This window comes from Lathyrus oleraceus, chromosome 4, assembly GCF_024323335.1.
Source record: "Lathyrus oleraceus cultivar Zhongwan6 chromosome 4, CAAS_Psat_ZW6_1.0, whole genome shotgun sequence".
In the NCBI taxonomy this organism is placed as follows: Eukaryota; Viridiplantae; Streptophyta; class Magnoliopsida; order Fabales; family Fabaceae; genus Lathyrus; species Lathyrus oleraceus.
The window spans coordinates 11,439,873-11,461,770 of record NC_066582.1 but is presented as its reverse complement, the minus strand read 5'-3'; the positions used below and the strand labels follow the sequence as shown (position 1 = coordinate 11,461,770).

Sequence of the window (21,898 nt, the reverse complement as noted above, 5' to 3'; positions counted from 1 at the left end):
GAGATTTTTTGGTGCTAATTTTCAAGCCTCAAAGTCCATGGCGGATGCCATGGCCTCATGGCGAATGCCATGGTCTCATGGCGAACGCCATGAGTGCAAAATGTGTAGAATGTGGGGTTCAAGGTACATAGCAAACTTCATGAGTTTAAAAACCCGACCCTTTGACTTTTCTTGCTCGTTAGGTGGCGTCCATGGTTGCAACATCATGGCGAGTGCCATGGTGAATGCCATGAGTACTAATCTTGGTATTTTCTCCGTTTTTCTCCGTTTCCGTTCCGATTTCTTGCACGGATGCTCCTATCTGAAAAATATCTAAAACAAACACAATATACTAGCACAAACCATAAAAAGGAGATAAAATAAACTAAAATGTCATGTGCATCGAGTCAGAAACGTGATGTATTTCGTGGTTATCAATACATAACTGCTTCTCTCTGTGCATGTCAAGCAACATGGATGGTGAATTTTGTCGAAGAAATTACAGGGAATAATCATGGAGGGATTACCATGAAGATCGACAACATGCTTGCTATCAATCTGGCGAAGAATCCAATAGCGCATGGATAATGCTAACACATTGAAATGAGTTTCTATTATCTTCGAGAGAAAGTGACAAATGAAAAACCGAACTTGAAATACTGCAGAACTGAAAATCATATTGCAGACATCATGAAGAAAGGAGTGAAAGTCGAAATGTTCAAGAAATTAATGTCTATGATAAATATAAATAACTTAGACACAATTGAATTTGAAACTTCTCATATTTGTATATATTCTCGTTTCCCTGTTAAAAAAATTAATTAAAAAATAAATAAATCGTGAATCTATAAGTCTTATCATTTTCAATATTGACAAATAGTAATAATTAATGTTAAGATGAAACCAGATCATAGCCATGCATCAATATTTCATAATGCGAAAGCTGTACAAATTAAGATAGTAGTGATGAATAATAATTTCACATGCGTGTTAATTTGTACCAAAAAAAAAGTATATCATATGTGTGTCATCTGTCTTACCATAATGAATTAGGTATATGTTTTTATAAGCTAATGAATATTATATCTGAAGCAGTTGGACAAATACTGGAAACTTTATTGTTCTCTTTTTACCAATGAAAACATAAAAATCTTCAGCAAGCTAGCTATAAGAATTACAAAATAATTAACGATCTTAACATATACTAAGTATATCGTAAAGATTTATGAAAATCATTTGAATAACGTGGGATTCCACGAAAAAGGACAAAAGAGGAACCACCTTTTCTTTGTCGACAAAGCATTGCAGAGAGTAAAGTTTAGATAACAACAAACAGCAAAAGAGAATTCATCCCTAATAACACGTGTGGATTAATTAATATGCAAAACTAACACATCTTTAAAAAAACATATGCTCATGGAATGTGTTTTTATCAATGAAACTAAAGTTTCGGAAGAGTTTCCATTCGCAATACTATTGTATCCAGATTTATTTTATGAACAATTTTGTTTAATAAACTCAATTCACGGTATGAAACAACTTCAGGTTTATTGATGTGGTGTAGACCCAAGTTAATCTCTACTAGAATGATATACTAAAAAGAAAAAGATTGAACATATTAAAAGAGTGACGGCTTACATCTTTGACCGATCACATAAAAGTTGTGGATGAAGCCGGTATGTCCGATAGGACATGCGCATTTTATCATTTATATCAGAGATGTCTAGAACTTTTCTTTTATTGTTGTCTCCCATATTGATCATGACTTAAATAATGAAAGGAAAAATAATATGTAATAAATAAGGTGAGAAATGGTATAAGAAAAAAATTTAACTTAAGTTTGAAGAAACGATTAAAGCAAAGAACGAGGTGTGAAGAGTCGATAGAATGTAGGATCCAGCAATGAAAAAATATATAGATAGAACATGAATCACTGGAGTTCATGGAAAAGCAATCAAAATTTGTAGAAGAAACAAGTAAATTAACGGTCCCAAATAAAAGAAAATGGGCAAATAAAAACAACGATTGGATTTGTCTCGATATTATAACAACGCTTGAGTACACTTTAGCATCCTAGAGGGAAGCAACACACCCTAGTCTAAATAACTAGGTCCACATGTAAGAACAATCATATGAGACGTTCTAATGATGAGACTAGTATTTGATGTGCTTGTTCCCAAGGTCACTCACATTAGCTTTTGTTAGTGCATTATTGAAGAATGCATGTGTTACAAACTAATTTAGACATGCATGTATTTATATACAAAGTTACTTTACTACTAAGCAACAAACCATAAACCCTAATTGACTTTAGGCTTGGGCCACAAACGACTTGGATTATATCTTATATCTCAACATACCCCCATATAATCCAAGTTGTCGAACATATGTTAACCATAGTCTATCTGAATTATTCTTAATTTCTTTCTCAAATTCAAGAATCTGTTGATCTTCAATCCTTTGGTGAAAATTTCGGCCAACTGTGTTTCACTTGAACAATGCCTCTATTCAAATTTATCTCGATTTACCTTCCCCCTAAGGAAATAAAATATATTTTCGATGTGCTTACTCCTTCCATGCAAAACTGGAATCTTCGCAATATTTATGGTTGCCTTGTTGTCGATTTGAAACACTAGAGGTTTCTTCACTTCGACCTCCATTTCTTCAAGCACATATCTTACCCAAATTACTTGGCACGCATCCTATGATTCTACTATATATTCAGCTCCACACAATGAGATTGATTTCTCTAGTACCATGAGATTAGGCCACCAAACACTTGAAAGAAATAACCAATTGTGCTTTTTTGATCTTCGTTATATCCACACAAATCAACATCTGAATAACAATTAATTACAACTTCTTTGCTTTCAGAATCCTGTCGAAATAGAACTCCGTAGTTTATCGTTCCTTTTAAGTATCTCAGGATTCTTCTTGCATCCTTCATGTGTGACACCCTTGTATCACTCATGTATCTGCTCACTAATTCGACTGAGAAACTTATATCAGGTCAACTGTTGCACACATATATTAGAGATCCAACAATTTGTTTGAACAAAGTTGCATCGACTTTGTCTTCCTCTCCATGCTTCTCTAACTTCAAGTTTCGTTCAATAGGTGAAGATGCAGGAGTCGAATCATCCATTCAGAATCTCTTGTGTATCTCTTTAACATACTTTATTTTATGTAGCATCATACTTGCTTCAACATTTGAAATTCCATGCCTAGGAAATAAGACAAGTTTTCCAGATCTGACATTTCAAATTCCTTCTTCATCAGCTCTTTGAACTTCAAAAAGTTCTCCAAGATACTTCCAGTTACTAACAAGTCATTGGCATATAAGCAGATGATTGTTATATCTTGTGACACAACCTAAACATAGACACCATACTCAAATTTGTATTTGACGAAACCCAATTCGACTAAGTATGAGTCGATCTTCTTGTTCCATGCCTTAGGAGCCTGCTTGAGACCATAAAGCACTTTGTTCAATACTTTTCTTGCTCCCCCCTGAATCACAAACCCAAGAGGTTGTGTGGCATATAACTCTTTATCTAGATGATCATTAAAAAATGTTGATTTCACATCTAAGTGAAATTTCAACCAACCTTGATTGCATGCCAATGCGATAACTAGACGAGCAGTCTCCAATCTTGCTACTGGTGTGTATACTTCAGAGTAGTGACTCCTTCTCTCTGATGAAAACCTCGAGCTACCAATCTCTCCTTAAGTATTTCTATCGACCCATCAATATTGTGCTTCAACTTGAATACCCATTTCACTTCAATAGTCTTTATATATGCTAGAAATTCGACTAACTCCCAAGTGTTGTTTCTTTTGATTACTTGTAACTCTTCGACCATAGCTGACTTCTTTTTATCGTTTAAGGCTTCGTTATAGTTGACTTATTAAACACCTACAAGTAAGGCGAAATGAGCAAATTCTCCATCTGGTGTGACAACATCATCATCAGTCACTTCATAGTCTTGAAGTCTTGTTGGACGAACTCTAGTTCTTTGAGGTCTTTGACTAGTACTAGTGACACCATCTTCGACTTGGAATGTGGCGAACATGTTATCAACTACTTCGACTTTGACTGGAATATCAACATATCTTCGACTTCAACATAATTACTTTCTTCATCGAAATCATAGCTCATCAATGGCTTGTCAATTGCATTACTAGAATTCTAATCCCGGACAGAACTTTCATGAATCACAATATCTCGAATCATCAGGATCTTCTGATTAATTGGATTGAATAGCCTGTATGCACCCGTTTTATGATATCCTACCAGAATCATAGGTTCACTCTTGTCATCAAACTTCCTTCTTCTAGCATCAGGTTGATGCTTGTAACAAATAGAGCCAAATACCTTCATATGACTCACTAATGGTCGTTTTCCACTCCAAACTTCTTCAAGAACCATGTTCTTCAGATTCTTGGTAGGACACCTGTGTAAAATATAAACAACAGTGGAAACAACTTCACCCCGTAAGGATTTTGACAAATTCTTCTGCTTCAGCATGCATCTCGTCATGTCTAATATGATCATGTTTCTTCTTTATGCTATTCCATTATGTTGAGGCGTGTAAGGAGTATTTACCTCATGATTAACACCATGTTCTTCATAAAACTCTTCAAACATCTTTGATGTATATTCGCCACCTTCATCTATTCGCAGAACCATGATCTTCTCTTCACTCTGGTTTTGTACAAGAATTTTGAATCTCTTAAAGATTGCAAGAATTGTTAGTACAATAAAGATAAGGGATTGAAAAAAAAGTAAGGAGGAAGGAGAGAACCTTGCACGCCAAGATTCAAATGATTATGAAGATATGGTGGTTCTGGCTGCAGTTGCAGATGACCATGTTGAATCGAAGATTTGGTTCCTTGACTCGGGCTGCTCGAATCACATGACTAGTCGAAAAGTGTGGTTAGCAGATTTCACCTCGTCGAAGAAGAGCAAGGTCAAACTTGTTGATAATAGCTCGTTGCAAGTATAAGGTACTAGCGACATAGTTTTTTAAAGGAGCAATGGAGGAAAAGTTATGATCAAAGTTGTACTCTATGTACCTGGAATGAAGTGCAACTTGAAAAGTGTTAGACAACTGGTCGAAAAAAGTTTCTTAGTAATTATAAAAGATGGAGTCTTAGAATTGTTCGACACCCAGAACAATTTGGTCTTAAAATCTCCTTTGTCGGATAACGGGACATTTAAGACCATGATTAGTTCGATTGAAGTACAATGTCTAAAAACTATTGTCGACCACAAGTATAGTTGGTTGTGGCATTTGAGATTTGAACATTTAAAATTCCAATCACTTAATCAACTGATTACTCAAGATATGGTAATTGGTATACCAAGTCTTTGAAATGTCTGACAAACTCGGTGAAAGTTGTCTAGTTGGAAATCAATATAAAAAGTATTTCGTTCCGGCTATGCCAATAAGATTCTCCGGCATACTCGACGTTATACATTCAGATGTATATGAACTTTTTAAGAAGCATACCATTGATGGAAATAGATATTTTGTTTCGTTTGTCGATAAGTTTAGTCGAAAGCTTTTTGGATCTATAGATCTCTTAAATTTTGATAAAAACTATTTTTCCCCAAGTCTACCGTGATTAAAAACTAAACGATCAAATATATGCATCTTCACTTATATAATTAAAGAGGAGCTTACAGAAGGAACCAAAATGTTCATGGCTATAGGTATAGTAATTAACATTCAGGAATAGTCTCTAGCATTGGTTTCCAGTGACCACTACAGTGATGCTTATTTACAATTTCTTGGTCCCTAGCTTTTATTAACCGATAAAGAACTTGTTCTGCGGAACCTAATTGCTTCTTCTTCTTCATCTGCTTCTGTTGATTATTATTCTGTTGCATCGCTCTCAATAATTCCGCTAATTCACACTTTGAAATCTTCAACGTGACTCTCCCATTTACATCACAAGAAGCTCTAAGCTTTCCTAATACATCATTCTCCTTATTCTGATGATGATCAAGATGAACAACTTCTTCAAACACCTTCAACGATTCCCAATCCTCTCCACCCCACTCCATTAACGAAGCTGGTTTGCAACAGTTTCCCATATTTTCTTACACAAGAATTATTTGTTTAAATATAATTGAACAACAAATTATCTTGTATGAGGATTATTTGACCGTATCTTAAATATACATTTGATTATATTTATACTAGTATATATATGTATTATTAAACTCTGAGAAGAATGACGAGATTTTTGGTTTAATTTGGTATACACATGTATATATAGGGTTGATATGTGAAAAAGGTGATGAAAGGAAAATTGTACATTAATGTGGTTAATAGCAATTGGATCAATTAATTAATAATACAAGCTAGATAAGTGTGATTGGTGTGCATGGCAGCCGTAAAGGGTGTGTGTGGGGGTTTCATTTGTTGACTATATAAAATGACTTTGCCGTAGTACGATCTTTATGACCAATGTTTGTGTTTATGACCAATGTTTGTGTGAATTGAAGGAAGAGGTAATTAATAGCACCTACCATATTACATACTTCTAGGCAGGTGAATGTGAATGCACATACAATCATATTTAGTAAAGTGGAACGACATTAGCGATTACTCTTTAAATAAGTATGAAATTTTGAAGGTGGTGAAAATTTTGAGGCATCACGGAGATCTTCACTTGAAGAAAGAAACAAAGATGTACTAATTGGACGTAGGTGACTTCAGAAACACGCGTACTAAATGTTTGTTTTGTATATGAAATGTTTCGTAGTTTAACATTTTCACATGACCCTAGGCTCTAGGAGGTAAATGTGGTACTTTTTATAGTGTTTAAGTATTATGATAAAGTCGAGGTCAAATTTGAATTGTTATTATGACCTTTGTTTTCCTTGATCTCTGGCCATAGATTTTGGGGCTATTTATTGCCAATATATAAGGATTAGTGAGTGAATCTGATTTTCTTTTTGCTATCATCGCTTGTTAAGCCCTTCAACATCCTCGTTCGATCCCCGATCCCGTCATAATTATCCAACTTTGGTAGTTTTTCAAGAGATTTGGGAATCATACTATCAAGGAAATGTTTAGAGGATGGGTTCTTCATGTGGTTAGATTAGGCATGTGTTTCGTTGCGTTGTTTGTCTCTTTTGTGAGAAAAATGTGATGTAGACTTCTCAGGACGAAGATCCTCATGTGACGTATGACTGATGTCTCCACCTCTAGAACCCGATAGGGAGATTGTTGAGCCCAAGGATAAGGTGCTCTGGTGATTTCGAGACCCCCTGGTGATGTGAGGTGGTGTCGCAAATAACCGAATGAGGTGTGTCTCTAGAGTTATCACGTCATGTTATGTGTGACCTCCAAGACAAAGAAACTTTTTTATTTTCTTTTATTTATAGGAATCTTTCGGCTAAGAGGTGTGTGGTTATTGTTGTACCAAATTCTAAATGCTACTAATTAGTTCATTATTTCATTGAACTCCAATGGTGGTTTTTAGTTATTGGAGGCTATAGAACATTTTTAATTCAAGAGCTTGTGTTTCCGATTGTGGTCACTTTGGGGTATGGCCTTAAAGCAACTTAGAAAATTTGGAAGATCGCAAAAATCAGGAAAATGTCTTGGTCGAAAGGAGGAGTGAGTAGAGCCTAAGGATATGAGATGGTTGGAGAAGTTACAAGAACCTGATCAATTTCCTCTATAGGAGAAGGTGGTACATTCTAGGTGGATGTGATGACTTCAATCTCAACACCTACATTCAAATGTGTGGCTAACAAAGCTGACTTGGAAGCTACAATCTCTCATAAAGAGTGACAAAGATTTGGTCATGAGAAAAAAAGGGTTACGGTGGCGTAATAAGTAAGATTTAGTGGATTTTTCGTGTAAATTTTCGGGAATTAGAGGATGACTCTCACCTATGACGCCACTATTTTGGTGAGATACAGAAGATTGATGAAGTGTAAACATAGAGCTCCTCTAGTAGGACAGAATAGACCTGTGAAGTAGTGAAGTGGGGGTGTACCTACAAGATTAACATTCTAATGTCCAAGTCAGTGAGGTCATAGAGGACTAACTTTGCAAAAGTGAATAATACAGTACTTGCTAAGACGCGTAGAAGAGCTTTTATATTGTAGGCGATTAAACTTGATCTCGCTTGGCCCAAGTCAGAATAGGTGTTATCGTTTGATTAGATCTAACAACCGATCATCGACAAGCAATCATGAACTAATGTGTGGTTCTATGAGGAGGGTGTCGCGACGTGAAAAATGACCATGAACGCTCGCACACTCAAGATAACAGAGTTGTCACCGAACTTTATTTATTAAAAAAATGGAAAATATCGATAAAACCCTTATAAAAATAAAAAATGGTTTTCCCAACAAAATTTGGGTTCAGGAATCGATTATGCGAGGGGAAATATGATATATGAGATTATAAAAGTTACTAATAGTGATTTATGAAGTGTGAGTTTGAAAAATGAAGTTGAATAAAGAGTGTTGTGACAAGATCAGAGAGAGAAATATGAGGTGTGTTTGGCTGAAGGTCACATTTTTTTAGTGGGAGCTTTAGGGTTGCAATTTTAACGCACTTTCTTTAATATTTTAGGATCAAAACAATGATTAGTCACAAAATTAATGAAATAAAATCTAAATAATTATAATAAAACAAATTACAAATTAATTGAATATTTATTTAATTCTATTTATATTTATTTGACACTTTAATAAAAAATAAAAAATAAAAGGAAATAAAATCGGGCACGGAAAAAAAATGAATGCACTAAAATGATCTACGAGAAATTAAGTTCTGGAAAACAGACAAGTTTTCACCAAAATGCGAACTTAAACGTGACCGAAAAAATAAAACGAGTACGCCAAGCTGAACTCCACGAACTGTAGATCAACAAAACTGACAGCTGCAAGTCCGATCTTGAAATTTTCCGTCTACTAATTTTACATATATTTGAAAATAGATTCGACCGATCTGTTTATAAAACCAAAAATTTATTTCGAGAGACTTTCTAAGCATTATTCTGAAAGAAGAAATATATATTATGATATGTAGGTAATACGAATATTATATGAATGTATTGATTTATTGATTGAGAGGAAAAATTCGAATATGATAGAGAGCTTATTATTTTTCCATCCTTCCGCAAGAGTAATCTAGATTGGACATTTTGATCGGTCCGAAATAATTACAAAATGCAAATGGCTAGTCTGATACTATGTATTTAATTTTTTTTCCTATTCTCCTTACACTTTTATGTTAGAATGTTGTAAGGGTAGCTAAATATTGGTTTTAAAGATGGTAGGTGTTTTTGAGACTCCGGGTGAGTGAGATTAGCTATATGTTATAATACTTATTATTGGATTGTTATTTAATAATGACTATGATTTTCACGTTATACTCTTGTTATTAATGTGTTAGATTTAGTAAGGAGCAAGTCCAGAGTATCCTTTTGACTAATAAAAACATGAAATCTTTAGCAATCTATAAAGTTTATAAATATTAATTATCTTCATATATAGAAAGATAAAGAATGATCCTATTGTAAATTTATAAGCAAAGGAATGCAGAAAGACAGAAAAGTTAAGATAACGACAAAAAGCTAAAGAGAGATGGTGCAGGTTGATATATAGTTTCATACTTCTTTTAAAGCTTTTTTGATGTTTAAGAATTGATTCCTGAAAACGTTACGCACATGGTGAGTTCACTCAGCAGCGCGATGTTCGAATATCAGTCGGTGCAACACATGGATATATTGATATGTTTTTATATGTAAATATTATACGCTCCATAAGAAAAATATATATGTTTTTTAACGTGTTTTCTTAAATTCGGAATGTTCAATTTATAAGATAAAGTGGTGTTATTTCACAAGCATGTGACTCGGAATGAAATACACAATTTCAACAACACTTTTATTAAATGTTACATTGTTTCTTCAATAGTAACATTTTTCAAACACAGTACTATTTCGCCTATAACAACACTTTTCAAACGTTGACTATTTGTATTCTGCAACACTTCACAAAATGTTGCATATTTCCGAATTAAAAATTCAAACTTAAACAGCGACCATAAAAAATAAGAGCAATGACCATCGCCATATGTGGCGGCTTGCTAGAGCGCCACCGTCGCAATCGTATAACACTTTCTATGAGACTATTTCCCATACATTTATTGTCATTTACTTACTTGCACATTTTTCTTGTCATTTTGTAACACACCATGGGCATTCATTGTTCATTAGTTACAACAATCTCTCTATTTTTCTAATAATGACATGATCAATTCTAGAAAAGAGAAACAAAGAATGTTAATATAGTTAAGTATTTTTCTATTTGAAATTAATCTTAATAAGGACAACCAAAGTCTAATCGGAATGCTACGTAGCAATGCATTGAATTGTTATCCCTTATGATTGCACTGATGTTACCTTACACACACTATTTAATGGTTTTTTACCTACATATCTCGCCTAATACTATTTATAGTCATGTGCTTTTCTTGTTTCATGAATTTTTCGTGAGAGAAACTCCAGCTCTCACATTTGAGACGACATCATCTCAAAATTCACATAGGTGAAGTTCATATTGTATCTATTTATCTTGAGATACATATTCTCTATATTGAACTTCATTAAGAGTTTGAGAAACAAAACCTCAACATACAATAATTAACATTGTCATATAATCATAGTGAAATGATTTCAGCCTTAATCGATTTTCTTAAGAAAGAATGTCTAAGATCTATGTGTCTAGACATTCCATTCTACACATCACTGAATGCTTTGACTATGGTGGCTTGGCTATCGCAATGTATCAACACATCTGAAACATTAAATTTAGCCAAAGGTACTTCCAATAGAAGGTCCATCAACCATTCAAATTCTTGACCATGGGAAGCAAGAGCCACAAACTCTAATTACATGGTCGAAATAGTAATACATATTTGTTTCTTGCTCTTACAAGAAATTGTACCTCATGCTAATGTATATATAGTATCGAAAGAAACCTACCATAATGAAGACTAAAAGTTTTAGTTTTTAAAAGATAACCAAAATGCTTTGTCGGGCCTGGTGCATTGCATTAAATACATTAGACATCCAATTGCACTTGCATTTTCCAATTTAGTCATAACTCTTCCATCGTTCTTTTGAAGTTTGACACTAGGATCGAATGGAGTATTTACTTCCTTAAAATGTAGGTCAACTAATCTATTCCATACAAGAGAGTTTCTTTAAAATGAGCATGAGACTTAGGTAAAGCACACAACAACATCGACATTTGATCTTCATCATCAATCTTGACTTCCATATTCTCAAGATCAAAAGTCAAGTTGTTGAACGTATGCAGCTGCTCAGCCAAGACTTTGGATTTACTTATGAATACAAAACTTGCTTCAGGTAGAGAAGATTTACCAGCGATTTCTTCATGTACAAACCTTCGAGTTTCGTCCATACACCAGTTGCAGTTTTCCCCTTCGAAACCTGTCGGAGAACCTTATCACCAAGGCTAAATACAATAGTGTTGTGGGCTTTCTTGATCCTCGTCGTCTTCTCCTTCTCCGTTAGACCAACATCCATCTTATCTGATCCTTTCAACGCTTCTAATAAATCCCGTTGAATGAGTAGGAGTTGCATCTTCAAGCGCCACAAACCGAAATCATTCACACCGGTGAATTTCTCAATCTCATATTTGTTGACGACATCTTCTTCTTCGCGTTCACCGCACCAGTTTATTGTGAATTGATGTCGTCTTGAACAAATCAATATATGAGAAAGAATGTGTTTTTTGAACAAACACAAGAAATCCTATTAGGTTTTACGAAAGAGAGAGAATAAGAAAGAATAAGAATTGTGATTGGTTATAATTGTTTTACTACTTTCTCTATTAGGATTCAATGTTTACAAGTGAATATCAATAACCAACTCCTCATAACTAATCTATTTATAGACTACTAAACTAACTTAAGCTACAAACTAACTTAAACAATTGGGCTAAACAAAAAGCCTAATTCGACATGCTAAAAATTCTAACATTTCGACTTCTGCATGCTTGAGCATACTTCAAATACAACATGTAGGACCAGTATGTGAACAAATTTCGACTACATATATACTAAATCTTTGTCGAATCAAGAAGCCACACTCGTCAAAATTAGAGTTCGATCCAAATTCTCCCAACCTCATAATGAATATCCATAATTCCATATCATGTGCAATATGCTCTTAGCTTTTGAAGACTTCATTCACTTGCTGTTTTGTCATTTAACACTGTGTATCTTGACTTAGATAATTAAAGAGGAGATCACATACGTCACCAAGATGTACATACATGGCTATAGATACCTAATAAAATTATACTGCACAAATAAACTAATCTTAGTATTTTACTAATTATTAATTAAAATTCTGGAATCGTGTCTAGGACTGGTTTCCAGTGACTACTCCAATGATGCTCTTTTGCAATTTCGTGATCTCTAGCCTTTATTAACCGAAACAAAACTTGTTCTGCAGAACCTAATTCCTTCTTCTTTTTCTTCATCTGCTTCTGCGTTTGTTGATTATTATTATTATTTTTCTGTTGTATTGCTCCTAATAACTCAGCTAGCTCGCACTTTGAAATCTTCAACGTGACTTTCCCATTTGCATCACAAGAATCTCTAAGCTTTCCTAATACATCATTCTCCTTATTCTGATGATGATCAAGATAAATAGCTTCGTCAAACACCTTGTTGCTTGTTGATGATGAACATTGCTTTGGCTGCTTTATAGATTCCCAGTCCTCTCCATCCCATTCCATTGACGATGCTGCCATGCAAGAGTTTCCCATTTTTTACACAAGAATGATTAATTTCAAATATAATTCACCTACAAATTATTTTTTACGAGAATTCAGTGACTGTCTCTGTATATATATTTGTATATTTAATTAAGGTATAGAAAAATTAATGATGAAAGTTTGTAATGAGAGAAAGTGAGGTTTAGATAAACGTATTTATAGATGTGAGGTGATATGAGAGAAATGAATATTAATTTTGGATTAACTCATAAATATGTGGTTAGTCTCTTTAATCAACTCAGACAATAATTGTATAGAAATATCAAATTTAAGAGTGTATATTCAAATTCATAATATCTCATTTATTTAAAGTATGAATTACGGTCATTAAATTACTTGTAAAATGTTTTAATTTATTATTTGGTCGCGACGGCAAGTAGATTGGGTCATTCGTGTGCATGGCAGTCGTAAAAGGTGTAATTTGTTGACCATTAAGCCAATGTATAGTATACGAAGTATCTTTTGGTTGAATGTGAATTATCATAAAATCATTGAAGGGAGGATTTAGTTGACTTGTCGATTGTTTATCTTGAGTTATTATAATTACCATCACGTGTGTGTACTAGTACTATCTTATTACTACTAAAATCTAGCTTGTCGGATTAATTTATATGTACAATTAATCAATGTTGAACTATTTTACATGTGTTTACAATAAAAAAATTAAGAGCTTTTGCTTGGTCTCAGGATCCAGTTGGCTTTGATACAGTCCAATATAGAGTTCTTAAGAACAGTTGCATCAAGTTTTCTATGGAATGTCGGATTTGAGAATTCCAAGATAATGAGGATGATGTTAGGTTGGTGATGTATTCTTTTCAGAAACATTATTTACAAAAAAGTTTTAGCATTGCAGAATTTAAAAATTAAGATGGTGGATTTTACTTCTATTTATTTGGGGAATTTAAAACGAGTGAAGATAAAATTTATTGAAAAAAAAACTTTTTTTTGTATTTTTTTTCTTAATATTATATTTGATTATATGAAATAAAGTGCAAATCAAACTTTATATTTTTTGGCATCTTTTATAAGATGCTATACTTTTGTTATTAAGGGATATAGGTAGGGTAATATATATAATTAAATAAAACATGTAACAAGAATGCAAAAATTGAAAATTGAAAATGAATGTTTCAATTATTTAATTTGCAAAATATCATTCTTCATTATTCTTAGCACAAAACAACGGTCTTGCCCAAAATGATAAGAATTTAAGACCAATTATATGCAGATTTAATTAGTTATTGAAAACAATTTCAAATGTTAAATAAGATGAGATGAAACTAGCATAAAAAAATGAAATAAAAGTCAAAGACAAAAAGTCAATCTTCATGACTCTTACCTCATTCCCCACTTAAAGGATAAATAAAATGTAATTGCAAATGAATTTGCTAATGAAAGTCAAATAAAAGTTCAAGCCTTCACCTCTGACTTCCAGTTTAATGAAATGTTGCTGGATGACAATGATGCAAATGAGAATTTATCAATATAATGAAAGCATTGACCAATGACTAAATACTTGACCCTAATGGACTTATGCTGATGAATTTTTGGTTAATGAAAAGGAGCATGACCAAATGTAGTGGTCATGTGAATGCAAAAGAAAAGAAAATGTAATACAATGTAGGTATGACAAACTTGGGATGTGACATGAAGGTGAGAAAACTATAAAGAAGAAATGGGGTTGAATTGTGTATATGGAAATTTACTTCTTTTTCTTAAACCTGTTCAGGAACCTGAGATATCAAGCTCAGATTCTTATCCAAGTAAGAGTTTGAATCATATTAGAGTATGACTTCAGAGTTTGTTGCACATCGGAATATAAATGCAGAAGTAAATAGAGAGACACGCAATATATCCTAGTTCCTCTCAAACCGAGAGTAGTCATGTTCCCTTGCAACACATTCTTTATGAACACATTCACATATTCTTCAACCCCTTTCATTCTTGGTCAGAGACAAACTTTGAATGTTTTCACTCTTCTTCTTATATAGATACTGAGAATAGATATGTTGAAGATTGAAACTACCATTGGTACAAGTAGGCATTGAAGGTCTTTAGCTAGAGCGCCTGAAGTGTACTTTAAACTCAACTAGCATAAAGACGTTGAGAGGAGCATAGTAGAGTTCAGAGTAGTTGAAGAGATCAGATTCTGACAATGTTACTTTATCTTTATTTTGACATAAAGTAGTGTATCGTTGTCATGTGATCTTCTTTAGATAACTTATGACCAGAGACTTCTTGTAGATGTTTGTTGAAGGTTGATCTGAGTCATTATTATATTTATACTTAACTTCCTCAATCAGAGGATTTTTGTATAATTAGATAAAGGATGATCAGAAGTTAAAGTATGTCTTCAAAACCTGGTTGGAATGAGACTTCATAGTTTTGGGTTCACAGGTTATGAGCTTTCCTTATTTCAGAGTCTTGATCAGAACTAATCTGGATGAACACTTTCAGAGTTGTTGACTTGATATAGATAATAATCCTTTGAAGTCGAATATTCAGAATTACTGATGATACTTGTTTAGAAGTTGCAGAGTCATTCCTTATGACAGATTCTGCTTGCTTTATATTACTCCAGTCTTTAGAGTCTTGTTGATCTTTGAATAAGGTTGGTCATCTGAAAGACTTAAGTTGACTCTTCAGAGTCTGAAGGCTTTGATTTTGATTCTTCAGATTCAGAACAATCTTACTTCTCTTTAACGATTCTTCTAAGTGATTAACTTGATTTATATCAAGGTTCGTGTCTTTTGATCCTGCACACTAGAATAACCATTAATAAACCATATTGTTCTTTAAATACTTTATTATCATCAAAACCTTTTAAGTGCATGAACAAATTTTATTCCAACATGACAATGATGATATTCTAGAAGTTTCTCTAGAAGATGTTACCAAAGTTAACAATGATGACCAATCGGAACACAAAGAGGAATCTATCCAACAAGAGACAAATTAAAGTGATTTTCCTTAAGAATGAAGAACCCATCATGATCACCCAATTGACAAAGTTATTGGTGATATAAGTTAAGGAATTAGAAAAAGACTAAATCGCAATTATGCTTGCTTGAATATGGAATTTGTTCTCAAATAGAATCCTAAAAAATTGGCTAAGCCTTAGAAGACGACCAATGGATACTTTCCGTGGAAGAAGAATTAAATCAATTCGAAAGGAACCAAGTATGGAAACTTGTTCCTAGACCAAGTGGTAAACACATCATAGGTACCAAATGGGGGTTTAAGAACAAATATGACGTGTGTAGCGGTGTATTCGTCGCTATATGATTTATTGATTAAACCATAAGCTAAGTATACAAGGAATCGAGTCGCCACCGCACTTTTATTTATCCTAAGGAATGGTTAAAAAGCGAACAAAAACCTAAGAAGTTTTACATGTAGGAAACCAATAAAAAGATCAGAGAATCTGGGTAAGGGGTAAATTACGCAATGGGAAGGTGTTAGGCACCCATCACGTCCTAGGTACTCCTAGGGAGCCCTTTTCACACTTGTTGTATAAAAATGTTTATTTGTTTTGACATATTATGCAAACATGAATGGGATGATGAGAAAAAGATGTACAAGTTAGTTATTTTTGTGTTTGAACGGATGAACCCGTTGCCTACGTACCTTCCATCAAAGGTAAGGATCAAAACACCGTAGTTCGGCTAAAAGATTTCCAAAAATTAGTGAGTTCATTTTAAAACACAAGCATTAAGGCTTTTCATTACCAATGGGAGAAAACTCAACCTGAATCAACAATCCACCATGCGAGGACGGCTTCGACGTACTAGAGGGGTTAACCCTGTTTTCAGTACGGAAGTATAACAATCGACTCACTAAGGATAAGGTAAGATTTACATCAACCACTATGGTAATTGAAACCTATGGCTAATGTGTGAAAACATATTAACAATGGACAAAGCCACAAAACAATTGAATGTGTGAAGTTAATTGATTATGAGTATTCACAAAATATGGTCAAGGTATGATTAAGATTGATTCAAAGAAGTGTTATGAAATGGAGTTTGAAAAGTCAAGGACTTAGGGTCCAGGTTTCTAATTTGAAAAGACATGAAGATGTTTGCACAACAAGTCAAAAGTTTTTTGAAAGCAAAGTGTGAGAAGGTTTAGGACAAAGAGGATATGGAGAAAGGAGTGTAAAACTTCTCAGAAGTTCACCTCTTGAAATCATATAGAAGATGATTCAAGTGTGTCCTTAGGAATGAGGCAACTGAGCAATAACAAATAAAAGCAAGGTGATACCGGATGCCATCAATGGACTTATACCAATCTCACAAACAAAAGGCGGATACCGGATACCAATAAATGGGTTTACACCAATCTCCTAAAACAAAACAATGATACCGGATGCCAATCAATGGACTTACTCCAATCTCACAAAGCAAAAGCGGATATCGGATACCAATAAATGGATTTACACCAATCTCCTAAAACAAAACAAGACCTGGATATCAGATGCCAATATATGGGCTTACTCCAATCTCCTCAAAGTAAAACAAAACCTAGATGTCGGATGCCAATCTGTCTGGACTTATACCAACCTCCAAAGGATGATCACAGGAATACAAATGCCAACAACATGGACTTATAATTGTATCCTCACATACAACAAACAAACAATGCACTAAGCAATGGACATGAGTAGCCAAGTGAAATGGTCTTACACTCTATCCCTTCCAAATCATAGGAACAATGGCCAATGAGTGGACTTACAGTTGTCCTCAATGGGTAAACCAAACATGGATCACAAAGATATGCAATGATGATCATGCAATAATGAACAACCAATGATGATAAGTGCACAAAGGCAAGCAAGCAAACATGTACAAATGCAACAAGCAATCAATCAAACAAAGTCATTTAGCACTCACTATAACCAAACAATTAGGCTCAATCAAAGGGTTAGACTAAAAAGTCAACTAGAATAGGGTAAATGGTGCTCTTAACCTTCACATTGAGAGCCAAGGTGAAGCAGATGAAAGGATATGAGGGGTGTGCCTCATCACTCTTATCCCTGGTCAGGGAGAGCCTTGAATATCAGAAGGTGTGGGAGTTCAGAAAGCTGGAACTCTCTCCACAAGTTAAGGACTCGATAGATCTTGGGTTTTTACTCACTATGCATCAACAAATGTGGTGTGAGCAAGGTGAGTGACTCACAGAATAGTAGGAGATAGGCTACATATCTCTTTTGCCTACTGTCGCATCCGCGAAAAACAACCGGCGGGCTGAAACAAGAACAACACAGAGCCGCCACTGCGCGTTATTTATCCCAAGATAGGGAAAGGAAACGCTCATAGAAACCTGGAAAAAGCATAGTCTCGCAACCAAAGAGAAAGGGTAAGGGAGTCGGTTACGCAAGGGGAAGGTATTAGCACCCCTCACGTCCGTCGTACTCGACGGGATCCACGCTCTAAGAAAAGAATAGGTTGCTAAAACACCACACACACACACACACCGAAGACAACACAGGTGGGGTTAAGAGGAAGGGAGCTCGATAGGACATCGCATCCTATGCCTACGTATCTCGTCTGGAACGAGAATCAGAGCTGCCGTAGTTTGGCTCACGCATGCACGCCAAACAAACACAAACACAGGCAAACTGGGAGCCTGAAGGCCAATCACTGGACTTACATCAGCATCCGAACCAAAACACACACCAGAAGGCAAACGTGGAGCCCGACCGCCAATCACTGGACTTACATCGGCATCCGAACCAAACACACACAAGAAGATAACAAGCAAACACACACAAAAAGAAAAAAAGTGCCCGGAGAGACCTCGCACGGTCTCCTGCCTACATACCTCGTCTGGAACGAGGATCAGGGCGATGTAGTTCCCCCTGAAAGGGAAAGAAAATCTAGCCAGAAACCAAGGGAAGACACACTACCAGGGAGCTGTACTCGAGCCTAGTGTTGTCATGCATCATTGCCCTACGTTGAGGTTTCTACCTACTTGCACAACTGCAAGCTAATCCTATCCAGGAAGAAAGCAAGCATACAAGCATCAACAGATCAAAACAAGCATTTCAAGTAAATATTCACATAGCACACACTATAACCAGTCAAGTGAGGCTCAAACAATGGGTTTGACTGCCGAAGCAAGTCATCTGTACATGGGTAGTATTCGCTCTTAACCTTGCCATTGCGGGGCTAAGGTGAAGCAGATGAAAGGTGAGTGAAGATTAGACTTCACAGCTCTTATCCCTGACCAGGGAGAGCTTCAGACAAAGGAGCGTGGGTCCAGAATGGAGGGACCCTTCTACGCTCAAGACTCTGACACAACTGTACAAAGTACAAGATCTTGGGTTTGTGTCCCAATGCATCAACACAGTGGTGTGAGCAGAGGGACGACTCAACAGAATAGCGGGGGATAGATTGCATATCCCTTGGATTCCACCAATTGCCTCATAGAGGTCTTTACCTGCTTGGGCACAAATGTAAACAACCACAAACATCGCCTCTTAAGGAGGACTTCAGACAGTTGCCTGGCCAAGTAACAGGCCAGGTCTTCCAGACTACATGAAGAATAGAAGTCCTACCTCAACTGGTTTAAAAACCAAGCAACAGCAAGCAAGTTCTTAAAGAACTGTAAGCGACTAAATGTACCTGAAATCAATCAAGTATCATCAGTACTCAGACAAACCAACAGCAAACAGCAAATGTTAATCAGTTAATCTGTACAGTTAAACACAAGCTAATGCACACAAGTGCAAGCCATGAGCTCAAGCTCAAGCATCAAACCCTACAACACAAAATAATGTTAGTGGACAACATTAAACAAATTCAATTTTTGCAACTTGCATTTATCTCCTTAAGCTTTTTGCCTTTCAACCTGAAAATCCACACCAAATGTGAGAAACTAGACCACTAGGCCAAGCCTAGGGTCCAAAGGTGATAAAAAATACTAAACAGCAAGTGCAACTCATCCAAAATCACATTCAAACAAATTAAAAGCAAATGCAATTGGTCCCATGCTCATATCAATCACCATTATTATTTCATGCACAATTTAACATCAATCATGTAATTTGCAACTTCAAATGACCAAACAGAACTATCTCACTCAAAAGCATACCAAATCAATTCAATTAATTCCACAAAAATTCACACCTAAACAGGACATATTCAATGTATAGCATGTCAATTTTCAGCTCAATTTGACAAAAGAAAGTAGGTCAATGAAAATCAAGAAGTCCAGACACATTTATACAAGCCAATTCAAAACATCCAAACAAACATCCACTTCAATAATTCATAAAACAGTGACAACAATTAAGAAATGAATGGGATCAAAACCATGATGTCCTATAATGTGTCTAGCATGCTCACACCAAATTTCATCTTCATCCAGTACAATATGAGAATTTCACAAGCAAAATGCCAACATGTGTCACACAAATTCACAAAATGAGCATATAGAGAAGAAAATTATCAATCAATTAGAAAATGACATCAAAAATTCCAGCAAAAATCACATGTTATCTTGACATATCAATGATCATTCATGCAAAAGATTGGAGCAATTCAACATTTCTAGGCCAGGCAAATAAAATCAGAAAGTTGACCTAGCTTGGTGTGACACAAATTGTCACACCTCTATTCAAAAAATCATATCTCCATCACCAAGTATCCAAAAATCATAAACTTTACATGAAAATCACCATCAACAAGTCCAGAATAAGCACAATAATTTTCAATCATTTCTTTAAAAGTATGAGCATTTCATGAAGGATATGGTAAAATGTACAAAAATGTGACACATCACATAATCCCTAAGCATTTTATTTTTCTACACATGCAAAAAATCCACAAAAAATATCATTAAATTCTACACATTACAAGAAGAACAATGCAAAAAATTGCACTCAATTTGGATGACAAATGAATCCTATAGGAATTTTCTAAGTTCATGGCATAAAATGAAAATGAAATGAAAAAGAAAATAGAATTATTATTTAATTTAGTGCGCCAGTGGCAATTTTGAAATTTTGAGGAAGTTCCCCAAAACGACGCCGTTTTGAGACGCGGCAATGGAATGTTTTCATTGGCTACTGAAGGCGCCAAACACGATTCAAACGTTGCCATGCGAAAATGAAGATCTAACGCGTCTTGTTCATCACTTTCACTCAAGAAAATTTCCAGAAAATGCAAAAACTCAAGAACAACGAATTGCAACCAAAATTCACAAGCCTATGATCATTGGAACCGTCTGAGCATGAGGATCACGAATATGTGACTAATTCATCCTAATTCCTAACATATCTCACGGATCGATCAAAAATGTAAATGTCATCAAAACTAAAAATCAACGTATCTCATTCATCAGTTAATCATTCCAAAAACTAACTACATCATGATCATCTACGTTGCAAGCTCTACAAAACGCATATGGAAATTCACGAAATCATGAGATTCGAATTTGCACCTTAAAGTGATGGCAGTGGTTGTTCTTTGAGCTTTTGGATGTAAACACCTCAAACAGATGGAGATGAAGCTTTAGGAAGTTGATTGGAATGCTTAGGTTAGCTCAAACACGATCCAGATGTGAGCAATTTCAATTTGCCATTGATGAGCTTCCTTTGCACAGTCGTGATTCTTGATGCTACAGGCAAGGGCTTGATGAAACAGATGGAGAGGAAGATGTAAGGAAGATGAAGCAACAAAAACCAAGCCAATTGATGGAGAATTCGTGGAGTTTTGATGAATTTTGTTGATGATGTTCTTGAGAGAATTTGCACTTTTGGAGGGAAAAGCAGTTAGAAATTCTTGTGAATTGTGATTGTCATCCAAATTCAGTTACAATTAAAGCTTTATACTCTTGCTTAATCACCTTACTTATCACCAATTAACCAAATGAAATGTAATTAGCATAATGTGGTTTTTTCAATGCAAGGGCAAAATTGGTATTTCACATAAGGGCTCATGACAGCTGTATGACAACTCATACATCTCCTAAATATCATTTGTGATGTGTTGGCTTTGATCCCATGTTGATTGGCATTGTATTTTTCATTTTTCACTATGTCATGCCAAATTTTGCATTTTAAGTGCA

General features: G+C 35.0%; 2 protein-coding genes across 2 annotated transcripts; both read right to left on the bottom strand.

The window, feature by feature from the left end:
* Positions 1–4,543: 4,543 nt before the first annotated feature.
* LOC127135742 (uncharacterized) lies at positions 4,544–6,079 on the bottom strand. Its single transcript, XM_051062381.1, has 2 exons — positions 5,768–6,079; positions 4,544–4,711 (listed from the first exon to the last, which is right to left on the bottom strand). Exons 1-2 carry the CDS (start codon positions 6,077–6,079, stop codon positions 4,544–4,546), a joined length of 480 nt encoding a protein of 159 aa, XP_050918338.1.
* A 6,136-nt stretch (positions 6,080–12,215) lies between these two features.
* Positions 12,216–12,922, bottom strand: LOC127135094 (uncharacterized). The gene has a single exon (XM_051061906.1). The coding sequence runs from the start codon at positions 12,815–12,817 to the stop codon at positions 12,389–12,391; it is 429 nt and encodes a 142-aa protein (XP_050917863.1). The 5' UTR covers positions 12,818–12,922; the 3' UTR covers positions 12,216–12,388.
* Positions 12,923–21,898: the final 8,976 nt, after the last annotated feature.